The sequence below is a fragment of the Triplophysa dalaica genome, chromosome 9, assembly GCF_015846415.1.
Source record: "Triplophysa dalaica isolate WHDGS20190420 chromosome 9, ASM1584641v1, whole genome shotgun sequence".
In the NCBI taxonomy this organism is placed as follows: Eukaryota; Metazoa; Chordata; class Actinopteri; order Cypriniformes; family Nemacheilidae; genus Triplophysa; species Triplophysa dalaica.
This window is the reverse complement of record NC_079550.1, coordinates 15678935-15693851: the sequence shown is the minus strand read 5'-3', so window position 1 is coordinate 15693851 and position 14917 is coordinate 15678935. Positions and strand designations below refer to the sequence as shown.

At 37.6% G+C, this 14917-nt stretch overlaps 3 protein-coding genes across 8 annotated transcripts in view; 2 read left to right on the top strand and 1 right to left on the bottom strand.

Moving 5' to 3' along the window:
• The first annotated feature begins 558 nt into the window (after positions 1 to 558).
• Positions 559 to 7854, top strand: samsn1a (SAM domain, SH3 domain and nuclear localisation signals 1a). The gene is made up of 14 exons (XM_056756886.1): positions 559 to 689; positions 877 to 923; positions 1067 to 1104; positions 1252 to 1335; positions 2511 to 2590; positions 3107 to 3209; positions 3341 to 3654; positions 5455 to 5535; positions 5730 to 5858; positions 5998 to 6103; positions 6268 to 6419; positions 6557 to 6778; positions 6920 to 7070; positions 7515 to 7854. The coding sequence occupies exons 1-14, from the start codon at positions 687 to 689 to the stop codon at positions 7613 to 7615; spliced, it is 1611 nt and encodes a 536-aa protein (XP_056612864.1). The 5' UTR covers positions 559 to 686; the 3' UTR covers positions 7616 to 7854.
• Positions 7855 to 8878: 1024 nt separating this feature from the next.
• hspa13 (heat shock protein 70 family, member 13) lies at positions 8879 to 12114 on the top strand. The gene is made up of 5 exons (XM_056756562.1): positions 8879 to 8999; positions 9281 to 9621; positions 9701 to 9914; positions 10001 to 10168; positions 10267 to 12114. The coding sequence occupies exons 1-5, from the start codon at positions 8975 to 8977 to the stop codon at positions 10833 to 10835; spliced, it is 1317 nt and encodes a 438-aa protein (XP_056612540.1). The 5' UTR covers positions 8879 to 8974; the 3' UTR covers positions 10836 to 12114.
• Positions 12115 to 12149: 35 nt separating this feature from the next.
• Positions 12150 to 14917, bottom strand: part of gdpd5b (glycerophosphodiester phosphodiesterase domain containing 5b) — a 37396-nt gene continuing 34628 nt past the window's right edge. Inside the window, exons 15-18 of one of the 6 annotated variants that reach the window (XR_008907473.1) lie at positions 14863 to 14877; positions 14042 to 14154; positions 13702 to 13936; positions 12150 to 13298 (exon numbers count right to left, since the gene is read on the bottom strand). Coding sequence is in view for 2 of the 6 variants with exons in the window: in XM_056756560.1 (XP_056612538.1) it covers positions 13231 to 13298; positions 14042 to 14154; positions 14863 to 14877 (196 nt within the window). In the remaining 4 variants the exon portion in view is untranslated. The remainder of the gene's footprint in view (positions 13299 to 13701; positions 13937 to 14041; positions 14155 to 14862; positions 14878 to 14917) is intronic. The other 5 variants (XR_008907472.1, XR_008907475.1, XR_008907474.1 and 2 more) reach the window with 5 other exon arrangements.

Sequence of the window (14917 nt, the reverse complement as noted above, 5' to 3'; positions counted from 1 at the left end):
CAAGGGGTAATGCATTAAACGAAAGAGGAAACGTTTCTTTCTGTTTAAGTCAAAACGTTTTTGGTTAAACAAACTAAAGCACAATTGTAAATGTGTTCTGACCTCACTGAGCATCTCTGACAGATGCTGGGTTGTTTTGAGCAATTCAGGATTAATGATGATCTTACTTCACTGAACTCGTGCTGCTCTCAGTTTCCATTAGCGAAGAAATGCGACGCAGTTGCTTTGCTACTTTTGTGAAAATGTGTTTCACTTACGTTTTCAAGTAAATCAAAAACATATTCAAGAAATGATTGATTCATGCATTTTCATTGGTTTAAACCTAAAAAAAAACATGTGATGTCAATTCAAATTGTCTTAAGCTCCTTAAATACCTTATAGTACACTTCATTCCAAATGTGCATAAAACAAGTTTTACATAATGTTTCATTTAAGAATCGAGCAAGCATCTATATGCTTAGACTTTCCTTGTACAATATAGGAAAATAATTCAGTAAATTGAATTTCCATTTAATAGATTATTGTCAAAATTCTAACTGTTATAGGAAGGCTCAATGGACAGTCTATACGAGGCGGTACAGGAGTCATGTGAGGCCCAGGTTTACACAATCCCCTGCAGATCCTGCAGTCCAGCTGTTCCATTAGATGACAACAACAAATGGAGGAGTACGGGGCGTTGCATCTCAATGGTAACCAGAATTATACAATATCAGACTTGATACTGTGCTACAATGTCATGGAAAATGTATTGAGCATCTATACATCAGCGTTGCGATTATAATATTTTCATATATTTTACACGCTTTCATGATAATAACATGAGTTTTAAAGTTTCTGCCATGTAATGAAATGTCTTAATACTGTATTTATTATCAGGACATTTCACAAATCAACACAGACAACACAAAAAAGGCGAAAAGAAGGTAAGTGCTTGGTAATCAAATGAGAGAAATATTTGCTTATCTCTAAAATTGTACTGAGTGCACCTTTTGCAGATGTCCATTTGTAACAAGACATATTACTCAAAGTCATTGCTCTAAAACATGTACTTTCGTGTCATTTTCAGCTCACTACGAAAGTCTATCTCTGAAACTGAAGCTCTAGGTATGTCACATATTTTGAGAAACTGCTTGAACATCTTTCCTTCCTGTCAGACTTAACCCTACATTTCCTCGTCTTCAAACAATGAGAAGAAAATATTGCCGAGCCCTAAATGAATAAACCTTTAATGGTCATGCTGTGCTTCTTCAGATTGTACCGTCTGTACTAATTCCCTCTGGCAGGCGACCAGAAAGCAAGAAGATTTAGTCCTCTTGAGGAACAATCAGAATGAAGGTAAAACCGTTCTGAGGATTTTTGTTAAGCCTGACTACATTTCATTTACCAGACACACAGCTAGGCAACATCCACTTACCATCAGCCAATCAGGTTCTCTATGAGTGTCTGTTGTGTCAATTCCCATCTGCAGTCAATGGAGAGTGAAACCAACACGAGCACAGTGTTTTACAGACATCAGCTTACACACAACACTTGCATGTTATTTGTTAGATTAAGACACAGCAGGGTATTGTAAATAAGGAAATAGACTATACCTTCTCAGTACTGAGGAGGACTTTCACAGAAAATGTACAGTAGTGGGTAGTTGAATCATAATGTATGAATGTGTTAGAAACCTATGAACCACCTTCAAAGGTGTATGAAGATAAGTGTTATTACCTTAGAATGAGCTATTTTACACTCCGGGTCCCATTTCACGTAATTCACCCTGTTGTTTCTATGTTTCATAAAAGCGCTATCTTATTCGGCAAAGAAGAGAAATTGGACGTCATCTAAGTCCCATGTCAGCCTCCATAATGCTTCAAAAGAGAGGAGAGGGGTGGAGTGAGCCATTAGTTGCAATTCTGAACCTCACCACTAGATGCCGCTAAATTTCATATAATGGACCATTAAGATACAACACAGTACACAACTTTCACATGTATTTCATTTCAGTTGCCCATATGCTATATACAGTTCATATGTATATATATATATATATATATACTCTTTTAATTTTGTATATGTGTTTATTTTTCATAAAAAAGCAGTAATGGGGGATTCGCACGGTACGCGGTAGTCGCGTTTGTCCAGTTAATTTTCAAAGGGGGATATTTGGTATTTGGTGTGAATCCACCATAATGCTGTAAAAGTAACACACCGCAGTCATGCTGTCTTCATACTTGATTTCCTTGATTAAACAGATTAAAATCACCACATGATATTTCCCTTCGTCAAAATATGCAGGAAACAACGTGCTAAACCACAAAACTTTTCTCATATGGAATGTACTATTTAAAGCCCTGCACTGGTTAACCCCTTTTTGTTTGTAGTACCAACGTTTCTATAGTGTCATGGTGTGTCATAAAGTCCTAGTGACATTAACTTCTGAGTAACAAACAAGGTTAAAGTTGACTGTATAATGATTTCTTGGTACTACTGTGTACCAGTTACAATTTATTTGTACATTTCAGATTTGAGACCTCTAAGGAAGGCTGAATATTCTCAGACTCAGACCGGCTCTAGAAACACACCACAAGATCTGTCTGTCCAGGTCAGGAAATTGTGACATTTGTGTCTGACTGTAGTTACATTGCAGTTTTGACCTAGAAATATAAAAAAGTGTTTAGATCCTGTTGTTATCTTACACTTAAAGAGACATCACATTCTGTTGTTTTTTTATTTTATGGATATAATGTTAATTCTGAAGAATGCAATTTAAGTCAATATCGGCCCCACAGCAGTGAATTCAAACCCTCCATGCCAAGATGAGTCATGCCCGCTGCATGTGTCCCAATATCAATCACGTATTACATTGTACATCAAAACGGGAACAAAAATTGTAGCTGAATAAGGGAATACACACATATTTGATTGTATCATTTGTTGTACAGATGGTTAGGTGTGGTACAACATTTTGCCCAAATGGCATCATGTTCCCCCAGGGCTACAAAAATTGTTATGTTATTGTATATAGTAACATATAGCGATATTGTTAGCATAATAAAACAGTGTTATCGCAACAAAACACAATACTTAGTAGACCTACATCTATTTTGTCTGTCAACAGACTGAGACAGCAAGCAGAGAAATGATCCCACTCAATGGCACAAGATTTAAAAAAGTTGATCGGATGTTGAATCAAAGAGGGACCCCAACACAATACACAGCAGGTAAATGTGAATTAATTTATAAATAATTTTATGTACAAACATACTCAAACAAAATCTGCCAAACTAGTTTGTACGGTGAAAAAGTGCCAATGTCATTCAAAGCTATTGATTTTTATCTCTGTCTTTCAAAGGTGCCAAAGGAATGGTGCCTTTATTATTAGATGTGGGAGCACAGGTACATACACAAGAGAATTCTGTGGGGTCAAGGGTCATGGAGACAGCATCGTCCAGAAAACGCTGGAGCAACCCTGCTGAAACACCCCTGACCTGGGTACAAGCACATCCTTCCGGTCAATCCGTTGAATATCGAATCCACAGCTCTAACCGCACAACATCCAAAAGCACAAATCAAGGACATCAACTCAGTGTTCAGACCATAAAGAGAGACCCCTCCCCAAAAGGGGTTGTGCGATCGACAACCAATGTGGATTTCCGTGCGTCTAATGTAAGTCCTTTATTCAGTTTAAAACTGGCTATATACTGTATACACATGCTTTTTACTTAAAAAACGGGAACCGTTTTCAAATATATACGGGTAGATTACATTAAATAACAAGACAGGGTGCTCCGTGCTATTGAAGCATCATATTTGTGCAAAATGCTAAATTGATCCTATACAAACTTATATAAGACTCACAAAGACCATCCTGGCATGCCATCAAGCTTTAGGGATTGAGAGGTTTTCGCATACATTAAACGGTCAAGACTTCAAGTGGTGGTATATACAGTAGAAACAGGAAAAACACAATTTGCTACAAATTCTAATCTTCAATCATTATTTCCTGTTGTACACTGTAACTGGATCATCATTGAGGTTTTCTAGCACTGGATAATGGTAAACTGGCACAGTCTACTATTTCTCTCTGATAAAACTAACAGGTTAGTGAGGGTTGTTTGTTTATGTGGGCTTGTGGTCCTTGAGGAAATAGATTATAAATGTATAATCCTGGATTTATTTTGGCGGATTGAACACAGAGGATTAGACTGTTATTGTCCATAGGCTTGATCGCTATTGGTCAGTTTTTATTCTCTGTTTCCAACTGCGGTATATATTGAAACTGTCCTTGCTCATTTAAAACACAGTTTAAACTTGAGAATTTAAGAAGTGCTGGATATGTTTCATAAAAATAAAAATGCAAAAGGTTGCAAAAGTAGACAGGAAGTGTTTCGAGAGCATAAATCCTATTGCTTTGCATGCAGATGAGTTTACTTCCCCAATATAGAGAACAGATTTTGCAATTTGGGCAAAGGAAATAAAGGAATTTGGAAATAAGATGCATATATGTATATATTTACTGGTTTATTTGTTTGTTTTTATTTGAAGTTTGCCATCTTAAAGGTCCAAGTAGAAGCACAGAGTGTTTTACATTTATTTGAAAATCTGAGAGCCCCTTGTAACGGTGCAGTATATTATGTTAACATCATCTCCATGGAAATTTTGCCACAATGGTCCCAGTTACAAAACTTGTGTTACTCGAAATGACTGTGAAGTGGTGAACCACAAAATGCATAGTCAAGCACTCAGTGTTTTCCCCTGTGAAACTGTGGCCACCAACATAGGCAGAACACGCATTGGCTCACATCCTGTGTCATTTAAGGAAGTTCTTATGCTACACCGTTCTGCTGAGACATTGCATTTTTCACTTTTGGAGACGTGAGGCAAAACCACTAGTTTCTGATTATCATTCTGAGCTCAACATAAATCATAGAAGCAATGCTTCAAAGAGCTGCCTCCAATGCTTCAGACAAACCAAAAAGTCTTAAACCTAAGGTAGGTTTTGTAATTGTGTCTTGTTGGAGTAAAATGTGAGTGATGTAATTGTACGATATAGTCCGGTAGAACTAATATATGCAATAGAAAATTTGGACCTTGATTTTAATTTAACATTATTTTATTTTGAATATATACATTATTTCGGATTAATTCAGATAATTATTTGTCATTTTCTCGTGGGATTTTTTTATTGGATTTGAAATCATTGTGTTTTAGCTGATTAGACAATAATTGTCAGTTGTCAACGTTGTAATTTAATATTGTGTAATCAGCTAAAACACAATGATTTGAAGTGAAACTTTCAGCACTTCAGCACTGAAAAATAAACTAAAACTGCACAGATAACCCTAGATTATCAACTCATTAATACTCATTAGACCATTGTGTTATTGAAAAAAATATTTTATGTGTGATGATGTTAAACGATTTATTTTTCTGTATATTAAATGTGGTCTGTTTTGATTCACACAGCGATCTACTAGTTTTGGAAGATTTGACACGTTCAGAAATCAACACTCTCCTTCAAAGCTTGAAGAAAATGGAACAACCGAGGTAGACATAGTTTACATTACAAAACAGATTTCAATTCGCAAATGTAGTTCTCAAAATGCTTTCCACTGTCCTCAAAGGCAAAACGATAAACCCCCTTTCTATTGTAGTCCACAAGTCTTATCCGTGACTAAAAGACAAAAAAGCTTTACCAACAGTATGCATATGGAGTAATTTAAAACTTTTTTATGAAACAGGCAGAGGGTGAATCAACAGCAGAGAATTGCGAGAAACCGGGAAGTCTGGGCAAAAAGATGAAGGCTATCTCGATGACTATGCGTATAAGGATGGGCAAGAAAAACGTCAAATCTTGCTCAGAAGACATAGTGAGTCACACTCCGAGTTCCTCATATGATTACCAGCAGTGCTTAAGCAACTAAATCTTAGACATCACAGGTTCAGTGGACCGTGTATCATTATATCTGCAGGATAGTTGATAGAAAACTGATATTTTAATTGACACAGGCAGATGACACGGAAGGAGAAGCAGAGAATGGGTTTCCAGTGGAGAAGAGCTCAGATCAGACCAGAAACTCCTCAGAAAGTCTATGCAGTGGACGAAGTTCCTCCAGTAAGTATCTGTGCACAATAATTCATGGAGTCTTCTGGGGAATCACATTAAAATACATTATACCCATTTATTAGAAAAGCTTTTCATAATAGCATTGTTAATTCAAAGTGGCTAATCTTAAAAGCAACTTTCCGCCTTGGAGTAATACTTTTATTGTGACTTAGGTGGTGTGGCTAGCAATTCAGACGTCTCCAGTAACAGAGACAGTCTTAAATTGGAGGAGGAAGTGACCTACACAGGGCAGTTTTGCGGACGAGCCAAAGTACATACTGACTTTGTCCCCAGTCCATATGACACAGACTCCCTCAAACTCAAGGTGAGATAAACACTGTGTTCTAGGTTCTCTCATGTCCTCTTAAAAAAGATTGTATCAATTGCTAGGAGGAAGTTGTCGTTGAATATAGAAAGAGAATTGTACATTTGTTTCTTAATGAAATGTGCGTATTTTTATAGGTCGGAGACATTATCAACATCATTAGTAAGCCGCCGATGGGCATATGGACCGGCATGCTCAATAACAAAGTGGGAAATTTCAAGTTTATTTACGTGGATGTTCTACCAGAGAAAGAGAAGGAAGATGAAGAAGAAGAGGCCCCAAGAATAAGACCTGTGAAAGTTTGCAAGAAACCACGACCAAATACACTGCTGGAGTTATTAGAGCGGCTTCATTTAGAGGTAAAACCAGACAGGAAGTGATAAGATATTTGTATCTTTAAAGATGAAATCCATGACGTCACACATACATCTGTGCAAATCAGAATAAATAAATAATAATAACTTTGATTAGAAAATAACTTGTTGCATGTTTTGTCGTAGGAATATGCATCCTCGCTACTTCTAAATGGCTACCAGACAGTAGATGACCTCAAACATCTAAAGGAAAGACATTTGATCGAGCTGAATGTGACGGATCCAGATCACAGACACAGGCTGCTTGCTGCATCAGACTGTCTCTATGTCACAAGCAGTAAGTGTTGTTACAGCAAGTTTGATTGACAGCTATCATTAAAATATTTCCAGTTGAAGAAACACGATTTTGTTTTCATCGTGTTTGCATTTGTGAAATACTAGAAGTAGGTTACGAGGGCCTGTAGTTCTGAAAGTCACAGCATTCCTGTTTTAATTTAATCCGTAACGCTCTGTGCGGCGAAGAACGGCCGTTCCTGTAAAAGCAGGTCGGGATTAATTGCTGTTTGGATGTGAGCTCGCTGTAATAGCAGGTGGCACATGGCTGGGCTGCTCTGGCTTAAATGAGTCTCTGATAATAACCAGGAAGACACACTGTCATTTAATTAACATTAATTACATTTGGGTTTTCGGGCACATGCAAACCTGATTTGTTAGGCAGAGATGAAATTAACCAGCAGGAGTTTATATGAGAGATTTAACCTTTCTTTGCTGCGCCCTACAGGAGACGAACAGGAAGAGATGAAGGGCGAGGAGGAAGACGAGGCTAATGACTGTCTCAGAGACTCGGGTTGTTTTATTCCTGCAGAATGTTCTGACAGCTGAGAGACACTCATGGAATAATGTCTCTTTCCTAACATGTATCATATTCATAAAGCTACACACACAGACACAAAACTTAGTTAGGATGTTGTCACTATATGTGTTTAAGATCTTTCATTTAGATGTGCTTGGTTAATGTAGCTTGTTTGCGTATGGTAGCTTTTAACATTTTTACATGTGTATGTTTGTTTTGCTACATGATTTGTATATAACACAAATATTAATAAACTATTTATTCTGGATCCATGATTTAATCATTTGATTATTATAATTCAGGCATTCATTTAGCTGTTGTTTTACGGACACAGCTTGCTCAGACCTTGAAGATTTTTGCAATTTGTTTTTATAAAACTATATGGCTTAGCTTAACTTGGTAGGATTTGCTAGTCCTGTGCTTTAAGACTGGTTAATATTTTCACAACAATCCTCGATCAAAATGATAACGTCTATTTCTGCTAACTTTAACTGGAAATATATTGATGTCCGTTTTTGCATTTTTTTCTGTTTGAGAACAAATGTTACCTGATAATTTAAACCTGATAATTTAAACCAACCAAAGATCAATCTTAAGCAATTCATAGTCACAATAAATGATATTATGTTTGTACACTGAAAAGAGTTTTAATGTGTCCAACACTTACTTACGTTCATAATCCCCGTTTCTCCCAAACCCTAGACAGTGCCAGAAATTGATATTAAAATAATATTAACGTTGAGAAATGTGCTTGTACTAACTAAGAAATATAGGCAATAATAAAGTAAGCTTTGTGTGTCCTACGAAGAGAAAACGACTGACGTAACTCGTGTATTTCCGTATGTTCTCGGCCATTTCCGTAGGTTAATGCCCTGTAAAAATGCACTGTAGACAAAGAGATATAGATAATTTTAATAGATTAATCTAATGTTGAATAATGCTTTTATTAAATTGATAACTGAATGGTTAATAAAGCTAAAGTATCAAAATTCGCAAATTAAAGAATATCATCAAACGTCACGTTTTTTGCAAACACACAAATATAATAAATATTAAATATTAACTATTTAATATTTTTACTACAGGATTTATATTTTCTATACATTTAGCATTCGTTGTCGTTAAATAAATATAAACAACAGGGAAACGCGCAAAAGTCCTCAAAGATTCCTTTGCATTATGGGAAATGTATTTCGCGCAGTCATGCCTCCGCTTCCGTCGCCGTCATGTCTTTGATGAGAATAACTACAACCTCCATCAGCCCAGCAGTCAGCGTTAAGTTGACGTGTATATGTACGCACATATGACACTAGCGGCTAAGTACAGTCGGCACAGATACTAAAAGAACATCTCATATTAAGCTTTTCGTAACTTATCGAGTTGAAGAGATGTCTGGTGAAATGTCCATATTAGGTGAGTATTAAATCAAACTCAGAATACCGGATAGTATTATGTTAAAATTGACAAAACAACATAGTTTTATGTAGCCATCTGCTTGACTGACGCAGTTGGTGTCCCCAGTAACAGTAACGCTACATGAATGACTGTAGAAATTAAAATCATGGTATTAAAATATAGACGTTATTCAGTACTGCGGTATTTAACGACCTGTTATTATATACAGTACGATACACTTGAAATCTGCCAGACTAGTCTCACAATCTTTCATTCTGTTCCTGTATTTACCCCCACAGGTTCTGTCATCCTTGCTTTATTTCTAGCGGGGTATTTGGGGCAACAGTATCTGCCTCCTCCAACGCCCAGGGTCATTGGTTTGGATCTTGGAACAACATTTTGCTCTGTGGGAGTGTTTCATCCTGGCACAGGGGAGGTCGAAGTTATAGTGGATGAGAAGGGTCACAGAAGCATCCCTAGCGTGGTTTCATTCACCCCCACTGGTGTGTATTCTGGTCACGAGGGACTGGAATTATCCGACATACCTCCTCAAAACACAATCTACGATGCCAAGAGATTCATAGGGAAGATTTTTGAACGCGAGAATTTAGAGCAAGAGAGCGCACGGTATCCGTTCAAGGTAACAGTGTTGCCTGCAGTGAGCCCTTGATGTTACTTGTGTGAAGTGAGGTGTATTGAAATGGCCTCTCTGGTTACAGGTAGTGTTTAACAACGGGAGTGCCGAATTTTTGGTTTCTACAAATAGCACCTTCACAGTTACTCCCGAATTCATCGGATCCCGGCTCCTGCTGAAAATGAAACGGACGGCAGAGAAACAACTGGGAATTCTTATTGAAAAAGCGGTCATATCGGTGCCGGCAGAGTTTGATGAGAGGCAAAGAAACTACACAATAAGAGCTGCCAACCTCGCTGGTCAGTTGACTGTTTTAAAGACGAATGTTTTTTGACCGATTTTTTTTTACAGTCTTTCCATGTTTTCACTGTTTCTCTTCATGCAGGGCTGGAGATTTTGAGGGTGATCAATGAACCCACTGCAGCAGCAATGGCTTATGGACTCCATAAAGCAGATGTATTTAATGTGCTGGTGGTGGACCTGGGAGGTGGAACACTGGACGTGTCTCTGCTCAATAAGCAGGGTGGCATGTTCCTCACCAGAGCAATGGCTGGTCAGTATAAATGACACACTGTGCCATATATGTTAGAGACTAATTAATTTATCCATGATTTCATTGAAGCATATGGTGACCAGAAAGTCTCTCCGTAGGTAATAACAAGCTCGGCGGCCAGGACTTCACCCAGCGTTTGTTGCAGTATGCAACAGATCGAGTGCGGCAGCAATACGGTGTTCCCCCCACGCTCAAAGACGACATCCACCTTCTCCGACAGGCCGTGGAGGTGGCCAAGCTCAACCTCACCAGGGAATCTCATGTGCTACTCAAAGTTCCTCTTCGCCTGCAGACGACGGGTGAGAAAGGGGAGCAGGAGGAGAAAGTCCTGTTTCAAGAAGAGCTGACTCGTGAACTCTTTGAGGAGCTAAACGCAGATCTCTTCCAGAAGATTTTGGCACCCATTCGGACGGTGCTCTTAGAGGGCCATTTAGAGAAAGAGGAGGTGGATGAGATCGTTCTGGTTGGAGGGTCTACGAGGATCCCCCGCATTAGACAGATTATTAAGGAGTACTTTGGCAAGGAGCCAAACACCTCTGTGGACCCTGATCTTGCCGTAGTGACTGGCGTGGCTATTCAGGCAGGCATCATGGGCGGCTCTTGGCCCCTGCAGGTCAGCGCTATTGAAATTCCAAACAGGCACCTTCGCAAGACCAACTTCAGCTGATAAAGAGACTAGAATTTCTGCTTTGTTACATGACTGATGTGTGCCAGAAAACCAAATCCTGGTTAAATGACATATGTTTTATGACTTTTTCTTTTATGCATTAGCTTTGCAATTCTTGTCATCGAGCCAAAAATAACAGTTCCTTAAGTATTTGTACTTGTAGTTTGGACTTATTGGCCTAACTTTATCATCAACAGAGTCTGGGTATTTATAAAGTTCAGTCCATTATATAACGTTTTTCTCCTGTTATCCTGAGGAAGTGACTCCTTTGGATTTTATTCGCAATGACTGTTGGTTAGTTTATTGGCATCTTTGTGCCTATTTACTGTAATTACTGACTGTGCAATAAGCCTATTTGTAATTGGACTCAATGACACTGTTTTCAGGGAATAGCTCTTTGTATGTTACTGTGACTTATCATTCCAGTCTCTATTTATTTATTTATTTGCCAAGTTAGCTGTTTGTTTCAGCTAGCTGTTTTCTGTTTACTGGAGCTTTGCTTGTGGCTTTATAGCATAACCATAGTCTGCTCAATGTAAACAGCAGATTAAGCATTGTTTTTATGTATGTCCAGTTTTTATCCCCAAAAACGTTAAATAGAGTTAAGAGTTTAAAAGATAGTTTAACCTAAAATATATATATGTCATAATTTATTCAGCTTCATATCATTCAAAAATTGTACAGATCTTCTGTGGAATACAAAAGAGGATATTTTTGAAAACATCTAGGATTGTTTGGTTACAAATGTTCTTCAAAATATGTTTTGTGTTCTGGAGAAGAAAGTCGTACGGGTTTGGAATGGCAAGAACTTTAATTTTGGGCTGAACTGTCCCTTATCTGAAATGTACAAACATTGCTATTTGTTTACATGTAAGCAGGCTAACGCTTTTTATAAGAATGTCGTTTTAAATATACGTTATACATAAATGTATATTGTATAATTTAAGATTTAAATGTTTTGTGAATGGACCAACTTGGGAAAAATCTAGAGACTTGAAGATTTTTGGTTTGTATAAAATATCTAAACCTGAAATCAGCCTGAAACATGTTCAAACGTGATCACAGATTATTGCGCTTTACAGAGAAGTTAAGTTTAATATGGGTACAAGGAACAAATGAGGGGGGTGCAAATGTGATATTTGTTAATATCAATGTGTTTGCACTTGAAATGCATGAGGGATAGAAAACATTCTACAATTCTATTTTTGTACAATCCTATTGCATTTCAATTGTTGCAATGTTGTATTGCCTTTGCATTATTAAAAACTTGAGACCTTTTTTTATTCTTTCTGTGACTCATAGAAAAACAAAGACTGTAAAACCAGCAGTTTTTTATTGATTGAAACACATCAATACAAAATAAAAACAGCACAATCATTCAACCTCTGTCCTCTGTGACGACAATCCACTGTAAACAATGTCACATCTTACATTTACCATATTAATGAAGGGGTCACGACCTCACTCAATGGGAAGCCCTGTACAAAGTATTTATTACATGAAATGCCATTTTAATAATCAAGACAGAGGCTTGAAAGATAAAATGACAAAATTCACTGAACAATATTTAGACGCATATATAATCTAAAACAGTGATATATTAAATATTGCACTGCATTAAAATTCCAAGCCAGTTTTCATATAAACAGTGTTAAACTACATCAAAAGTTTTAATTACCATTTTCCGCCTAGTTTGGCTTTTTATTTTTGTTTAAAGTTTGTTCATAACAAACCACAGAGATTAAAAATCTAAATATATGCCAAGTCTTGTTGTCTAACATGGTATATAAAATAATACGATTGTAAGGCGTGGTGATTTCCTCCCGAAATGACACTACTCAACCACATGCAAAATGTTAACTTTGCTAAATAGGTTTACATCATCAGAAGGATAAAGGCAGGCACAGTGTAAACACCGGTTTGCTCATTCTTTCAATTCACAACAATTTGAACAGAAGGCATCATTAGACTGTGAATACCACATCAAATTGGAACACAAAAAAACTGCCATACGTTATATTCCACATCAGCTGTCTAAGGAAGATTAGACAAAATAAAATCCTCAAGAACCGACAGATAAAATCCACAACGTTATTACAGGCATGCTTGCAATACGAAGCAAGTAATGAGCATCCCAGCATTTACTTAAGCATTTAGTGGGGACAGAGGCCACAAATTTGGGTAAAACTCTAGAACAGAACACTATTGTTTCTGGCCCACAATTTAGAACAAGCAATGTAACAGCCGAAGAAAAATAAAAGAACAGTTTTTCTGTACACGGGTCCATAATAAACAGCAGACTGTTCAGTAGTTCAGTGGAGATGCCACAACAAACTGGATCAGGCCGCAACGTAGTTTTTCCAAAAAGAAATCAGAACACTGGCTGACCAATGATTTAATTGCTGTAGAAGTTATACCCATTTTCCATATATGCCTCATCGCTGTTGACTCCATTGCTCACCTCTGTAAAATGATAGGAGAATGACAAGACAAGGCAACATGTTAGTAAAATGTATAACTGATGATACACATAAAAAACATAAAAAAAAAAACAGAGAAATTTTAATCACACAACATAGACATTATTTTTAGGATTCATAGTTGTGTTCACAACACCAACGAATATTTGCTACCCAATACGGTTTTCCCTTTTAGATGAACTTTTAGTCTTATGTTAAAAACAAGGTTATCGAGGTTCTCCGTAGATCATTTTAGTTCAGTCATTTATGAAATTCCTTAATTCCTAACATTGCCTTAGAGGGTAGCTACCTTCAGTAGTGAGCAGGGCAGTTATCAAGCCTTAACTCCTCTGTATAATTTTAACCCATCTGAATGATCAGGCAGTTCTAAACACCTCCATACTCACCACATGCAGTCCAGAGGCACCAAGTCATTGATGCTACAGCCCTGCATGAGCTAGTAGAGGTGTGGGATATCAGCGACGTATTGAATGATGCACGCATGGATGAATGGATGCTGGAAGTGCAGGACGGTAAAATACAGGCGGGAGAAAGGTGGGAATGAGATGGAATGGAAGGATGTGGCCCCAGATGGGATGACAGAGGACTCAAACCCGGGAATAGACAGCTACTGGGGCTGATCTTAGAGACGAGGTTTAAAAGAAACACACAGAGAGGCATGCAAATACAATTTGGGACACATGCATCAACCACACCAACCATTAGACAATGTATGAGAGATCTCACCAGAGAAGATGAGCTTCTCCTTCATGATGTTGACCTCTCGGCTGGATCTTCTGACGGCTGCACTCAGCATGATCTGCTCTGGGTTATAGCTACGCATCCCGCTCATTCTCCACCTGTGATCAGATGTGCACACAAGCACACGTGGGATAAACCCATAACCAGAATCATCAGTACAGTTTCAGCGATTTATGCATTTGATAGATGGACTACATTTACAAACTCTGAGATTTAAAATACAGCGCACTTTACTAAGTACAGAACTGAGTACAAGTACAGAGATCATTTACCAAGCTCTGTATGACTTGGTGTTTTTATTGACCATCTGTTTTATTTTGCTCAAAGTACATTTTTAATCTGATAACAGCATTTAATCTGATGCCATCTGTCAAAAATGGACATTTTGAAGTTCTGTCAAATCACAACAAGAACGCTGATTCATAAACCATGTCGTTCATGTACAATGTACATTTATTTAAGTTACCATGTTATATATCAATCCACCACAACTAAAAATAAAAGCAAGCTACAGTGCATTTCTAAAAGTGTGTCACCCTCTAGTGGATCAGAGCAGAAATAGTCGCATACTTCCTGTTAGCCAGCGCTCCCAATATCCCTCAATTATATCTTGATGAAAATAGTATTAAAGTGAAAATACTCCACATGTGCGGTGTAGTTTAGTGAAACAAGTTAGTGGTAGCATTGACAACAAAATACGGTAGAGAGAAAGACAGATAGAAAATGGATTATATAGAGAAAATGGGGCAAGAAAGGGAAATACGCTGTGTATTGGCAGCGTGGGCCAACAGTAGTGACCCAATTACCTGATTATGTGATAGCTGAGAGATGCCAGAATGCAGCAGAGAAGAGGAGCATGCA